We start from the raw sequence: 12,880 nt of genomic DNA on the forward strand, positions 1-12,880 counted from the left end.
CCCAACGCAGATGCTGATGTTCAACCATCACCCGATCTGGGTATGGATATTGCATCCACCTACCGCCAGCCAGGGTTTGGACCTTCCTCCGGCTCACGCAATCGACGGGATCCTCCTCAAGACCGTACCTATGCAACGGCTACGTCCTCGAAGAAAATCCCACCCACCAACATCGACCTCTGGCGCCGGGAATGGTATACTGCCCATCAGCGCCGTGATAGCCCTCAGCCCTTAATTCTCAAGGCCTTACAAGCTACGCCACAGGAACGTCGTGCGCTTATTCCTTCTTCCTTGTGTGCCACTGAAGGCTCTCAAGAATTCTGGATTCCAGCCCCTGGCCTGACGCAAGCGTTTCCCCTTCCAGTGATCATGGACTCCCTTTTCACGTCGTCCGTGCCGGCCTGGATCGAAGCAAGACCATTTCTTTTTGGGTTTGCCTTGGTGCGTGGTAAAGGAATCCGATTTTTTCCCAACAATTTGTAAGTCGGTACCACCTTGAATATCTGCGGCTATGACCATGTTATTCATGCTCCCTCTCTGGTTGGGCAATTTTGCTGGGTTCAGCTTCACCGTGTTCCTTCCACGGTGAGCCCCTTGGCTGCTTCTTATTTTTTTCAAGACCATGGCTGCTCTCCAGTGCTCGTATTTCCCACCCACTCCGTTGGTTCACTCCAATCCAACTTGTTGAAAGTCATTTTCAACTCCAAACGCGTGCCTGCTTTTCTTTGGTCGCAAAAGAAAACCGATGAGCCTCTCCAGGAAATCTTTTTCCTTCAAAACCAGCCTCCGACTTTCGATGTTCACAAGATCTCGGCGCTGAATGACTTTGTACCTCACAGTATCAAGGGCAAACGACGCAAAATTCCAGTGCAGCCACCTCGAGCCGACCATCCGAATCGTCTGCACCAGCAATAATTTCCATTCCGGAACCTGGTTCGCCTGCATCTTTACCTACGCTTAAAGACTCTCCGTCCATTTGGCACAAGAAACTCAAATCCCGCGTTTTTGAAGTTCCATCGGAAGAATTAGAAGCTGTGGAAGTCAAGGCCAAGACAAAGCTTGACGCCTCTACGTCCACGCGCAACTGGGAAGTCCCTCCGTCGAACCGCTACGAAATTTTGACCTTGGATCTGGACTTCGATCTCAAGGTCTTTCTTTCCCCCACGACGCTTGGAATTAGCCCAACGGTCTCCAAATCCAACTCCAAGCTCTTTTTGAAGAAACTGGCAAGCCAATTTCATGTCGACAATATTTCCAAGGAAGACCTTACCTCGCTGGTCTCTGAACTCTGCGTCCAAACTCTGGAAGACATGCAATATGGCGATAATTTTTTTCAAACCCTCCAAGCACAACCGACCTTTTTCGGCCTGCGCTTGCCCATCCTGGCCTGGAAGACTACTGGATCAGCAAAGCTTCTAGCCATGCTTTATACCGCTTGCTCAGCAGCACCAAGCCAGCAGCATTCAAAATCGACGGTCGCAACCTACCTATTGCTCAAGTTCTGGATGATTTTTGCAGCTTATTCGAGGACGAATTGGGTGACACGCTCTCCCCAGGTGCCGCGCTGGATCGACTGTGTTCCCAAGAGACCCCCGATTTTTCCGCTCAACATCACATTCAGCTGGCGTTATGGGGCCTTTTTGCAATGATTTCGGCTCCGTCCATTTACTCTGACCCAGTCAAAATGGCCCATGCGACGCAGACAAGCCTTTTGGTGTCTCTTGAGTGCTCGAAGCTCCTGCTATGGTCGGATGACACCCTCGCGGAATGGGTTAACTCGGAGTTGGGGAAAATCATGGTCTCATCTGCCACTATGAGACCATTCAGTGCTGCCTTCCAAACATTCACATCAACCAATATCTGCTCCAGCCCATAATTGGTCGCTCAATGGTTTATTCATCAATGCCAATGGTCTTGCGAACAGTACACCCCACGATTATTTTCCCCTCCGCCGCTAAGATTTTATTGCCCTCCAAGAAACACACATTTCCTCCAACATGTTGCGCATGGCTTCTCTCAATTGGTTCAAGACTGATGCCCAAGGCTCCAGCTTTTGGTCCAATTCCAGTTGCAACACGTTTGAGCGAAGAAATGGCTGTGCCCTACTTTTCTCAAAGTCTTCCCCCGTTCAACATCTCACGGATGTTACTCCACTGGACCTGCCCGAGATTGCCCAAAACCGTTATCTAGTGGTCAAAGGGAACTTGGATGGCATCGTGATATACATCCACGTGCTTTACGCCCTCACTGGTGATGACCCGCGAAAAGCAGAATTTTTCACTGCTCTGCCAACGGACTTCGACGGGAACTCTCGCCACATTATTTGTGGTGATTTCAACCTCGTTTTGAACCCAACTCTCGACAAGGTCGTCCATTCCCATCGTCGGCCAACCGGCCTTGACGCATTAGAGCGCTGGATGTCCTCACTGGGCGTGGTCGACTCCTGGAGACTGCTCAACCCAGACTCCCGTGTCTATTCCAACCCTACTCATTCCAACCGCATCGACTATGTTTTTCTTTCGGGCCTTTTTTATCAAGAAAACCTTCAGTCGATCCGATACCACGTGAACAAATATCAAGTATTTTTCCACAATGATCACGCCCCTATCGCTTTTTCCTTGGCCGCCAACTCATACAAGCCCAAGAAAAATGCAACCTGCCCACGCTGGGTACTTCAGCTCCCGCAGGTCCGACAACATCTCAACTACACCTTGAAGTGCACTGTAGCCGGATTATTGCCACAGGGTACTCCGGGCTTCAACCCTGCCAACGTTATGGACGACCATCTTTTTCACGACAAGACGTACCTCCAGTCTATAGTGACTACACACCGTGATCAAGACGGGAAGGAATGTGATCGTCTTCGTCTCCGCGTTGCTGAAATTTCCACGGCACTAGAAGCTCAACCAAGCAGCGAGTTGTCAAGTGAATCCCACCCTCCACAGGATGATTCTTCAGCACACGTCAGGTTTCGTGCCTGACTGAAGATCAACGGGAATTTTTAGAAGCACCTCTTTCGGCTGCAGAATTTCCAAGTGCAATTCAAGCTGGCCCGGAACACAAGGCTCCTGTCCCGGACGGACTTCTCTGGGGCACCCTGCTGGAGATTGTACACGCGTTCAACTTTTCAAGAAAACGCATGACTACTCTGCAACGGAAAGCGTTCCTGTCACTGCTTTTCAAGGGTGGCTCCAAAGACCTGCACTCTAATTACAGGCCGTTAACCCTACTCAACGTGGCAGCCAAGCTTGCGCCTGCTATCCTCGCCAAACGCACGAATACTATCCTGCCTTCCCTACTGGGACCGGACCAGTATGGATTTTCTTCGCTGGGATCCACATCGTGTGGTTCTCCGCTGACTTTGTAGGACAACGGAGGAGTGCGCGCGAGCGCAGCTCCCTGTGGTCGCCAGTGAGATTGGCGACTGTCAGTGCGTCGATGGCAATGTCCAGATCGGCATCGCTGGGACGGGAGATGGACGGTGGGTCGTGGGTGGCAAACAAAGCATTGCGTTTGGCCTTGATTGCCGCTAAATCCATCTGTACAGGTCCTTTCCCACCATCTCCAACCCCTACAGAGGAGTGAGGGCTCGTTCTGTGAGCATTGCGCTCTTCAGATACTGCCCTACTGGTGGAATCAGACTCAAGCGATGGATTCTGCGGCAACTGGGCGTCAGCAACTCTCGGTTTGCTCTTGGGCTTGGTTGGCTTGGTCATGGCGGTCGATGGGAGAGTAGCGTAGCACGGACTCAGGAAGCGGGTGGACAAGCCGGGGTACAGTTGGATACGAAACAGATGGCAAGTTGAGAACTTGAGCACCAGATAGCAAATTCGAAAGTGGCGAGTTTGGCTGGGTTAGAAATTTACATTATACTATGTAGTACATAATAGGGTTGAGTTTCCCAATGACTGACAACCTACTAGTATAAATGCTAGTACTACTAGTAACTATATTACTAGTAATTACTGAGAGGGAGAGGAAAGATCTGGAGTGTTCGGTGGCACAGATACGTGATGGCTGGGCGTAACTTCCGAGCCAATCAGATGGCCTGAAAAGGTTTCGTCACCAATATGGAACCAAGGGGGTGTGAAAACACGGCGGAGGTGGATGAGCAAGGCTTCTTGAGTGGTGCAGAGGCGGTCAAAGTGCACCCATTGGCGTTTTGGATGCAGAGTGAGCGGAAGCGCTTGCCGATGTTTTTGCGGCTCCGGGGTCGTTTTGGGTGATCGGCGCCGCCAGTTTTGCTCAGATGGGTCATAAATTGCGCGACCATGTTCACGGCTAGGCCGCGAACATTTCTTGAATTAGTAGCCAAGACTGGTTCGGTGGCGGTCGTGTTTTCGGGGCGGCGGTCGCCGATTACAGCTATTTTGGCTCTTGGGGCCGTTTTGGGCGGTCGGCGCGGCCGGGCGCCGACATTTCTTGGCGGATGGTCCCCAAACGTAGGGACCATGGCCACGGCATGGCAGCGGACGCCGTCCTCGGTAGTCAGGGATGGCAGTCCCTGACTTTAGCGGACAACGCCCCCACTAGGTGGTGGTTTGTGCGGAGTAGATGGTTGGCTGTGGAGCGTGGGCTCTTGAGTGGTTCCTGGGTCGCTGCCAGATGGCTGGATGTGGCTTCTCCAATGTCCTGCAAGTCCTGTGTTCGCGGTAGGCTTTTCTACTATTTGTTTTCTTTTCTTTTTTTTTCCATTGCTTTCTTTTCTATTTTTTTTGTTAGTTTGGCTGGGGCGGCACATCTGTTAAATAATAACACAGGTGTCCTACGTTTTTCTTCCTGCGCCCGTACTCTGTAAGGATAATTGATGGCCTGGAGCATGCCGTACGCTTGGTGTGAGTTTCATCCGTTCGAAGATTGGCTGACACAATTCTTCAAAATCTTATTCCTGTCGAGATATGCTATTCCTTTATCAATTTATAATTTTCAGGTTGCTGGTCATGGTTTCCCACAACCCTATTCAATAATTAAATCAAGTATAAAATTCGGCCCATCACTGGGACTCCATGAAAAATCTGCAACTTTGGAATTTATTTCTGCGAACATGAACTGTCTAAACCGATTGCGTTTATGTGTACCTGATAGTGCTTGACGCAGCCTTTCAGAATATGTCATGGCCATACCTGTAGCACAAATACCCGCGGAGGAACTCATCAACGAAAATCGAAATTTTTCGGCCCATCACTGGTCGATCACGTTATTTGTTTTCTTTTCTTTTTTTTCCCTTGCTTTCTTTTCTTTTCTATTTTTTTTGTTAGTTTGGCTGGGTGAAAAGTGTACATTAAACTTAATGGGGTTGAGTTCCAATGACAGAAACCTACTAGAGCAATTAACTAGTATCTATTTGGAGGCAGTCATGACATCTTGGTTGGCTGACTTCTTGCGGGCTTTTTTGGCGCCCTTGGAGAGTGACGGGGGTTGGAGTACCAGGGAAAGGATGTAGATCACTTGGTTGAAGCCAGTGGTTTTTCAATCGAGTAGATCCCGCTGGCGTCCGTGAGGGTGGAGCCATTCGCTGAGGGGGAGGCGATCATGGCGTGGGAGAGTGTTTCATCCGCCAGTATCACAAGTGCGTGGGTCTGGAGGGAAGGGAGAACACGTCGGAGGTTGTCTTGGACCGTGCCTAAAGCGTGACCGACATGGTAGATCTTCATGGCTGCGCGGTCGAGTTTGAGGCCAAAACCAGCAAGGTGGTAAAGGAAGGTGCGGATCGCCTTGAGCGGGACACCCCATGTTCCTTCTATGTTGTGGGATATCTTGAAATCGACGAAGTCCCCTTCGCTGAAGCACGAACACGGAAGAGATCATGAAAGCACTTACCTTGGCATCCAACGCTCGGTCCAGCTCCCGGGAGAATTTTTGCTTGAAGAGTCCACCCCACAACATCAACATCATCGAGTCAAGAATGAAAAAATAAAAAAATGAAGTTCGTCCGCGGAGACTCTCCCAGGGAAGAAAGCTGCCACTCTCACGACGCCGTCCTCGGTAGTCAGGGATGGCAGTCCCTGACTTTAGCGGACAACGCCCTCACTAGTCTCGGCCTAGACAAAGCAACCCCAAACGTACCTTAGTTGCACCCGCCGGAAATCGGTGCCGGACACGCCACGTTGCAAGGGACGGCAATCCAGCCGTGGTCGCCAATGCACGCAATGTCCGCTGCCATGCCGTGACCATGATCCCCAAAGTTTGGGGACCATCCGCGAAGAAATGTCATCGCCCTAAACGCCAAAAATGGCCTCCCCGCCCGAAAAGCATGAAAAACACGACTGCCGCCTAACCAATGCAAGAAATGGTCGTGGCCTTGCTGTGGACATGGTTGCACAGTTTGGGGCCCGACCGAGCAGAACTGGCGGCGCCTTGGATGCTCACGCTCCGCATCCAAAACGCCAATCGGTGGACTTTGACTGCCTCTCCACCACTCAAGCGGCCTTGCTCACCCCTCTCCGCCGTGTTTTTACACCTCCTTCGTTACTTTTTCAGGCCATTTGATTGGCTCCGAAGTTTCGCCCATGCACCACGTATCTGTGCCACTGAATATTCCAGTTCTTTCCTCTTCCTCCCAGTAGTTACTAGTAGTATAGTTACAAGCCACTCTGGCCAACGTTCCCCACCCTCAAGCTACACCATCGCTTCGTTCATCAAGCATCATCGGGACGACCACAACGATCCGGAATATACATACGTCGCCAAAGTGCGCACCGAACAAGGAGGCACGGTCACGCACCTCTTCCGCGAACCCGAGCACTCCAATCGTGCGGAAACCGTCCCCATCTTGAAGGAATACGATACCTACTGCAACACCTACCCTTTCCCCACCACATACTCCAAGTGGCTCAAGAGCCAACCTCACATACAGTATCCTGCTTCAGCCAGCCTTACGAAATAATGCCTCCCTGAAGCCATGTGCACCGCCGCCACGAAGCTCTCGGCTACACTCAACTTCAGCCAAGCGGACTTCGTCGATTTCAAAAAGACCCACAGCATTGAAGGAACGTGGGGCGTCCCGCTCAAGGTGATCCGTCCATTCCTCTACCACCTTGCTGGCTTTGGTCTTAAATTTGTCCGCGCTTTGGTACATGTCTGAAAATCGTCAGATAGCGCCAGAGCCTGCGCATGGTAAATGTCCGAAGAGCGTTCGGACATGTACCATGCTCAGACTCTGACGTTGTAGGTACTTGGTCACGGACTTGAACTTGTTGAGGTGGCCAACAAGCTCGGTGATTGCGCGGTCGTCCGATGGTGTTGGGAGAAGGTTGACCACATCTCGTCGTCGAAGTCAGACATTTGCGGCCTGAACTTCATATAGCGGCTGACCATTGCGTGGTAGGACGACCAACGCGTGGCGGTCGAGGTCGTCTCGCCGAGCTTGTTAATCCAGAAGTTGGTTATGTCCTTGGGCATGATAGACCTCATCTTGGGCATGAAAGACCTCATCTTGGGCGTGACTACGAATGTTGATTGCATGTGAGTGTAGTTGTGGTTGGGTGGTCGAAATCACACAATTATTGGTGTCTAGGGACCACCAATACAATATATAATTCCCCCCAACAATGAATAATTGTAGTTGTCTAGCACCTCGCAATCAATTATTTCTGTATTTAATTGTCAATTATTTTTTCTTCAATGATTTAGTGATGAATAAGCAGCTCCAATCCCAACTAGGAAACGACTCCAAAACAAATGCCACTGCCGCTCGAGGTAGCAGTTAGCTCCATAATATTTTCAAGTACTCGAGAAAATAGAATACATGCAAACTCACCGCATAACAAACCAAAAGCAACCGCTGCCACGAAAACCGAGAAGGAGGCTGAACCAGCCGTGGCCGCCGTTCGAGGTAGCAGTGAGCTCCGTAATATGTAATGCCATATTCCTCTAGGCAGGAAGTATTTCACAATCCGAAACGTTTGATAATGGAAAATTGATATTCCCCTAGCCATTCAAATGTGTAGTACAATGCATTACGTACAATTCATGAACTCAAATCAGACAGTTTTTTCCACAATACATTACTACGACCTCTGTTCGTGAATAAGTGCACGATTCAAGAGAGTTGAAGTTCGATATTAAGTGCACGATTGGAATCGCTACAAATTAAATGATAAATATGATGACCGTCATCTTAAAACTTCCAACTGGCCAAATCGAAGAGTGGAGGTTTTATTATTTAACGTATAATTAATGTAGTTAAAACCAAATACGCTAAATACCGATTTCATGCGTTTTATCACTGCAGTGGGAGGTTTAAGGTCCCAACTGCCTCCGGGTATTATATACGGATAAGAGTCACGTACAAAATCAAGATACATCTCAGCGGCGAGGCTGGGGAATTTATTTGAAATGAATTAATGCAGTATGCCACCTAGGTGCACATAGACATCAACTCAGGGAAGCCTATAAAATGCTGCAAGTCAAATCAGAAAATCATTTAGTTTCGAAAATTTTACAAGTAAACGTTAAACCATATTTTGAAAACAAATTGATATCCATAAATGGGAGTACCATTCCTCAACAATAAGACAACACTTTTACATCATCGACTACCGGTAGTGCTTACTTTATATAGACTGTACTACATAGAATTTATACGTGGTATCACTTTATGTTCACATGAGACCATGGTGCTGGGTCTATGGTACAGTATATGAGTCGTGATGTCCATGTAGAATTCGACATGGACACAAGCGTCGTGTGTATCCTACAGTGGTAAGACGTCCACTTTTTCCAAATTACTGTCGACATTTGTATATCATTGGTTTATTGAGAAAAAGCTTGATTTGTATTGGTAACAATTCTCACTGGTCAGGTTATCGTTATGCAATTGGGCACTGCAGAAGAAGCGGCACATGGCACGAAACATTCGCCATGAGAGTGCCTGCGCATCTCATGGCGTCCTTGTTGAGGTGCGGCAAATGGAAGTTGTTGCCGCCATGGTGCTCGAGCGCAAGGCACATGACAGCCTGCAACGTCAGGAAAACATTCTCAAGCTTCACGACATTGAGGACGTCGTATGCTGCCAGTCAGGGTAGCCCGAATCATGTAATCGACCACCGACTTGTACTGTAGCGCTTGAATCAACGCAAAGAACCCAAGATCCAGCACGTTCAAGTCTGGGCTGTTTGGTGACTGGCGGCGCACATCCACGAGTCAGTCGAAACGCGGGCAAGAATGTCATGCGTGAAGGCACCATGCGGTGTTGCATAGTCTTGTTAAAGTACGTCCCGCTTGTTCCGGATCCGTCGTTGCAATAGTTCCACCGACTCGATTTCGCGAACTTCGTGCCGCTGGCAGGTTCTTCACGCAAGGCCACATACCAAGCTTGCCATCGAACATAACTCCACAATCATAACATGGACATGCAACAGCCGCAAGGAACATCACTTTCGGAATGAATTGCTTTCTCTTGCAAGCTTGGTGGTTCGGTGTCTCTCTCCTTTCGTTTGGACACCTTTTACCGGTCCTTCTCCGAATTGAACCACTTTTTATCCAGGTACACGACATCAGACATTCCCATAAAGTCGAGGGTTTCGGGAAAACTGGCCTCACGGGCGCCGACTTGTCGTTGTTCGCAAGCATGTCCGGAGCGAAACCTCGGACCCTAGTAAGAGGCGAGGTGGTCCGAGCATACAAAGTTCCATATAAATACTCAAATGCAGTGTTTTCTGAGAAAAACAACAATGTAACTGTTTTAATCAGAGAATTGTACTCTGAGGAGGGTACTAAAGTATCCGTAGATAGAGGTCTTATTACACTTACGTGGTAACGTGAGCAATCAGTGATTTGCCAAATTTGTGTAATGTTCACTTGACCATATGTCGTTCAGGATTGACATCCGGAATGTGGAAGTTGCATATTATAATTCCCCGTTTCAGACTCTTTCGCATGAGACAAACACATACTATGGTGCAAGTCACCTAAATACTACAAATAAATGCCTTGACTTTCGACAGCTATTCCAACTTTGTATTGATATTATTTAGGAAAATATACCGTAATAACGATAGAACTGGACAAGTCCAACAGAAGTTACGGTTCAGATTTTCGATTGGTGAAAAATTGATCGAGTAATAGAATTTAAACCAACCGGCCTTTTTGTACGGAGATATATGGAACCAGGTACATTGTGGCCGAAAAGGAGTATCAAGTATATCTTGGTCTTTGTAAACAGCACTTATCCGTACGAACGTTTTCATTGTATCCGGATTATTCACCATGTTTACAGTCGACAAGACCATCCAGGGGTCACTACGACATTTTTTACGTTTTTGACAATTTCGGATGACCAAATTACACACGCCGATGCAGTTTTTCACGGGGATTCCGCCTCTACTGCTAATTTCGCTTGAAATTTAATTCCCTTCGAGTTTGCATTGAAAAACATTGCAGTTCAGGTCCAGATTTACACATCAAATCTAATATATTGACAAAACTAATAATATTTCATGTGTAGAGTTTCACCTCACCATTCATTGCCGAACCTCTCGTCGCCAATACATCCGGATAATCGCATACATGTTGCACACCACCAGTTTCACTTTGACATGCCTCGCAACTCGACCATCACAGACGACGAGTACGACGAGGTCACGTCGTACGTGAAGAGTGAGTGACCACGAGCACTAACAAAAGAAGAACGGCTGGACATACTTCGGTTGCACGCACAATTTCGACGTGAAAACGTTGATTCCGCATCTGAACACATTGCATCAATCCTCGGACGTAGTAAAAAGGTCGTTCACGAGGTATGGAAGCAGTATAGAGATAAAAAAGTACTTCTTGTCAAACAACTACCTGCTAACAATTCTACTCATACATCTCGAGTTCCAAAGACAAAAGCAGTGCTGCGTCTCATTGTAGAATTCGTCCGCGAGCGACGTCGAACCCGAACACGAGTCGTAGCGAAAGATGTTATGACAGTTTTGAAACAGCATGGTCATGTTGCGTACGATGAAACCGACAACAATGATACAAAAGCGTGTCTACGAACCGTTCAGGACTATCTTTTGAGTCGTGGATTTAAACGAGGACAAATAAAAGGTCAGGTCATATATGGTCTTACTGATGAAGTTGTTATTGCTAGAGAAGAGTACATTAAATATATGTCCGGTACGATTGAATTAACACCTCATCGACCTGTTATATATATGGACGAATCGTACATCCACCACAACTATGCCCGGCACAACGATAGCCTGTACTACTCCGACGACGAGCTCGACCAAGCACCTAAGCCCAAGCACAAAGGGCAGCGGCTATGCTTCATCGCTGGAATTCTCGACGACGGCCCTGACGGATCCAAGCTGCTCGCGACAAGGGTGTTCCGTGGTGGTTCGCGGCAAACCAAGGACTATCATGGCATGTTTAACCATGCCTACTTCGTCACCTGGATGAAGGAATTGATGAATGAACTGGACGTACTTGGCAAGTCTGGCGCCGTCATCATCATGGACAACGCCTCGTATCAAAAAGGCGTCCCACACGACACGCCCAAGGGAACGTGGAAGAAGCAAGACTTGCTGGCGGCGTCCTCGAATGAGTACCAATCAGTGATTTGGTCGAAGGTCCAAGCACAAGTACGACAGAACGTCCTACCTGAGGTCGTGGCGATGGCAAGAGCGCGAAACTTTGAAGTTGTCTACACGCCTCCATACCATTCAGACCTACAGCCAATTGAGTACGTGTGGTCCTACCTGAAGGGTGGCGTCGGGCGACAATACACGATGGCGACGACCATGGAAGATGTGCGGCAGCGCCTGGACTTGGCCTTCAGTAAGCTCCCAAGCAATGTGATCTACCGTGTACACAAAGAAGAAAGTGGTGGATCTCAATACGTACCTGCTCGAGCTGGAAGCCGCCGACGAGGCTGCAAATGAGCCTGCACTAGGCGAGGACGAATCAAGTGACGATGAAGAAAGCGACGATGACCAAAGCATTTTTACGGATATCGTAGATGGGCCACCTGTAATGACATATAATACTCGTATCATTTCATATTTCTTACCATCGAATTTGGGCATGTTATTCTTGAGCATATGGGTGAATATGATTACTTTGCGGACACGTTCGGACAATATCAGTCGGACATACTTGGCATTTGTATTGGACTTAAGGGGAACATATTTTGTCCGAATGAAAGTGTCCGAACGGAATATGTTCGGATATACTTGTGTATTGTATTAACCCGCATAAGAACGATCAGCTTTACAGTAGCGAGCGACGACAGAGCATCCGCCCACAAAATTGCGCACACCGCAGCGTAGCGGAGGTCGTGTGTATAATTTTGTGCAGGCGGTGCCTTGGCGAGGAGTGAGCCCCAATCGTACACTTCACCGAATGTCCAATCGATTCCTCTTGTCGGGAAAAGCGGCAGGTAGGCCGCAGGCCGTGCCGCTACCCGGACAAGGCCTGTGGTACAACTATTCGCATTTAATGCGTAAATTCGGTTAAGTGCGTGTCCGAAGCACATATCCAGCAAATATTTGTCCGAGTCGTTATGGTATGGGTGAATATGATCACTTTGCGGACATACTTGTGCATTGTATCCGGAATTATAACCAATCCGACCCGGGGACATGATTACCAGCCAATTATACTTGCATTATGTTGTTTTTCGAGAACATTTCAGCCAATCGAAGTATACGTAATTGCTAGGACAAGATCGGACCAGTTCGGACAGATTTTGTCCGAATGGATCACAAAATATGAATATGTGCAATACAAACGCTAGCATTAACACATATTTTCCTGCATATAATATTGTGTTCGGACAATTGGTAGCAATCACTTTGGCATATCATTCTGCATGGGGATCCAAGATCTTGTGCCTGCCAACACGACCAAGGCGAAGGCTACAACGATCAAGTCGTTTACGCGCTTTGTCACA

The 12,880-nt window shown here is 48.3% G+C and overlaps 4 protein-coding genes across 4 annotated transcripts; 3 read left to right on the forward strand and 1 right to left on the reverse strand.

The window, feature by feature from the left end:
- Nucleotides 1-1,518: 1,518 nt before the first annotated feature.
- Nucleotides 1,519-1,876, forward strand: H257_08148 (hypothetical protein; the record flags this gene model as incomplete). The annotated part of the gene is made up of 1 exon (XM_009833936.1): nt 1,519-1,876. A coding segment is annotated over one exon (358 nt), but the record flags the coding sequence as incomplete, so codon positions are not given.
- A 121-nt stretch (nt 1,877-1,997) lies between these two features.
- On the forward strand, nt 1,998-3,143 carry H257_08149 (hypothetical protein; the record flags this gene model as incomplete). The annotated part of the gene is made up of 2 exons (XM_009833937.1): nt 1,998-2,471; nt 3,006-3,143. 2 exons carry the CDS (start codon nt 1,998-2,000, stop codon nt 3,141-3,143), a joined length of 612 nt encoding a protein of 203 aa, XP_009832239.1.
- Nucleotides 3,144-5,444: 2,301 nt separating this feature from the next.
- Nucleotides 5,445-5,895, reverse strand: H257_08150 (hypothetical protein; the record flags this gene model as incomplete). The annotated part of the gene is made up of 2 exons (XM_009833938.1): nt 5,445-5,756; nt 5,821-5,895. The coding sequence occupies 2 exons, from the start codon at nt 5,893-5,895 to the stop codon at nt 5,445-5,447; spliced, it is 387 nt and encodes a 128-aa protein (XP_009832240.1).
- Nucleotides 5,896-6,901: 1,006 nt separating this feature from the next.
- On the forward strand, nt 6,902-9,026 carry H257_08151 (hypothetical protein; the record flags this gene model as incomplete). The annotated part of the gene is made up of 4 exons (XM_009833939.1): nt 6,902-7,072; nt 7,172-7,252; nt 7,328-7,453; nt 8,832-9,026. The coding sequence occupies 4 exons, from the start codon at nt 6,902-6,904 to the stop codon at nt 9,024-9,026; spliced, it is 573 nt and encodes a 190-aa protein (XP_009832241.1).
- Nucleotides 9,027-12,880: the final 3,854 nt, after the last annotated feature.

The sequence above is a fragment of the Aphanomyces astaci genome (genome assembly GCF_000520075.1).
Source record: "Aphanomyces astaci strain APO3 unplaced genomic scaffold supercont1.18, whole genome shotgun sequence".
In the NCBI taxonomy this organism is placed as follows: Eukaryota; Oomycota; class Saprolegniomycetes; order Saprolegniales; family Verrucalvaceae; genus Aphanomyces; species Aphanomyces astaci.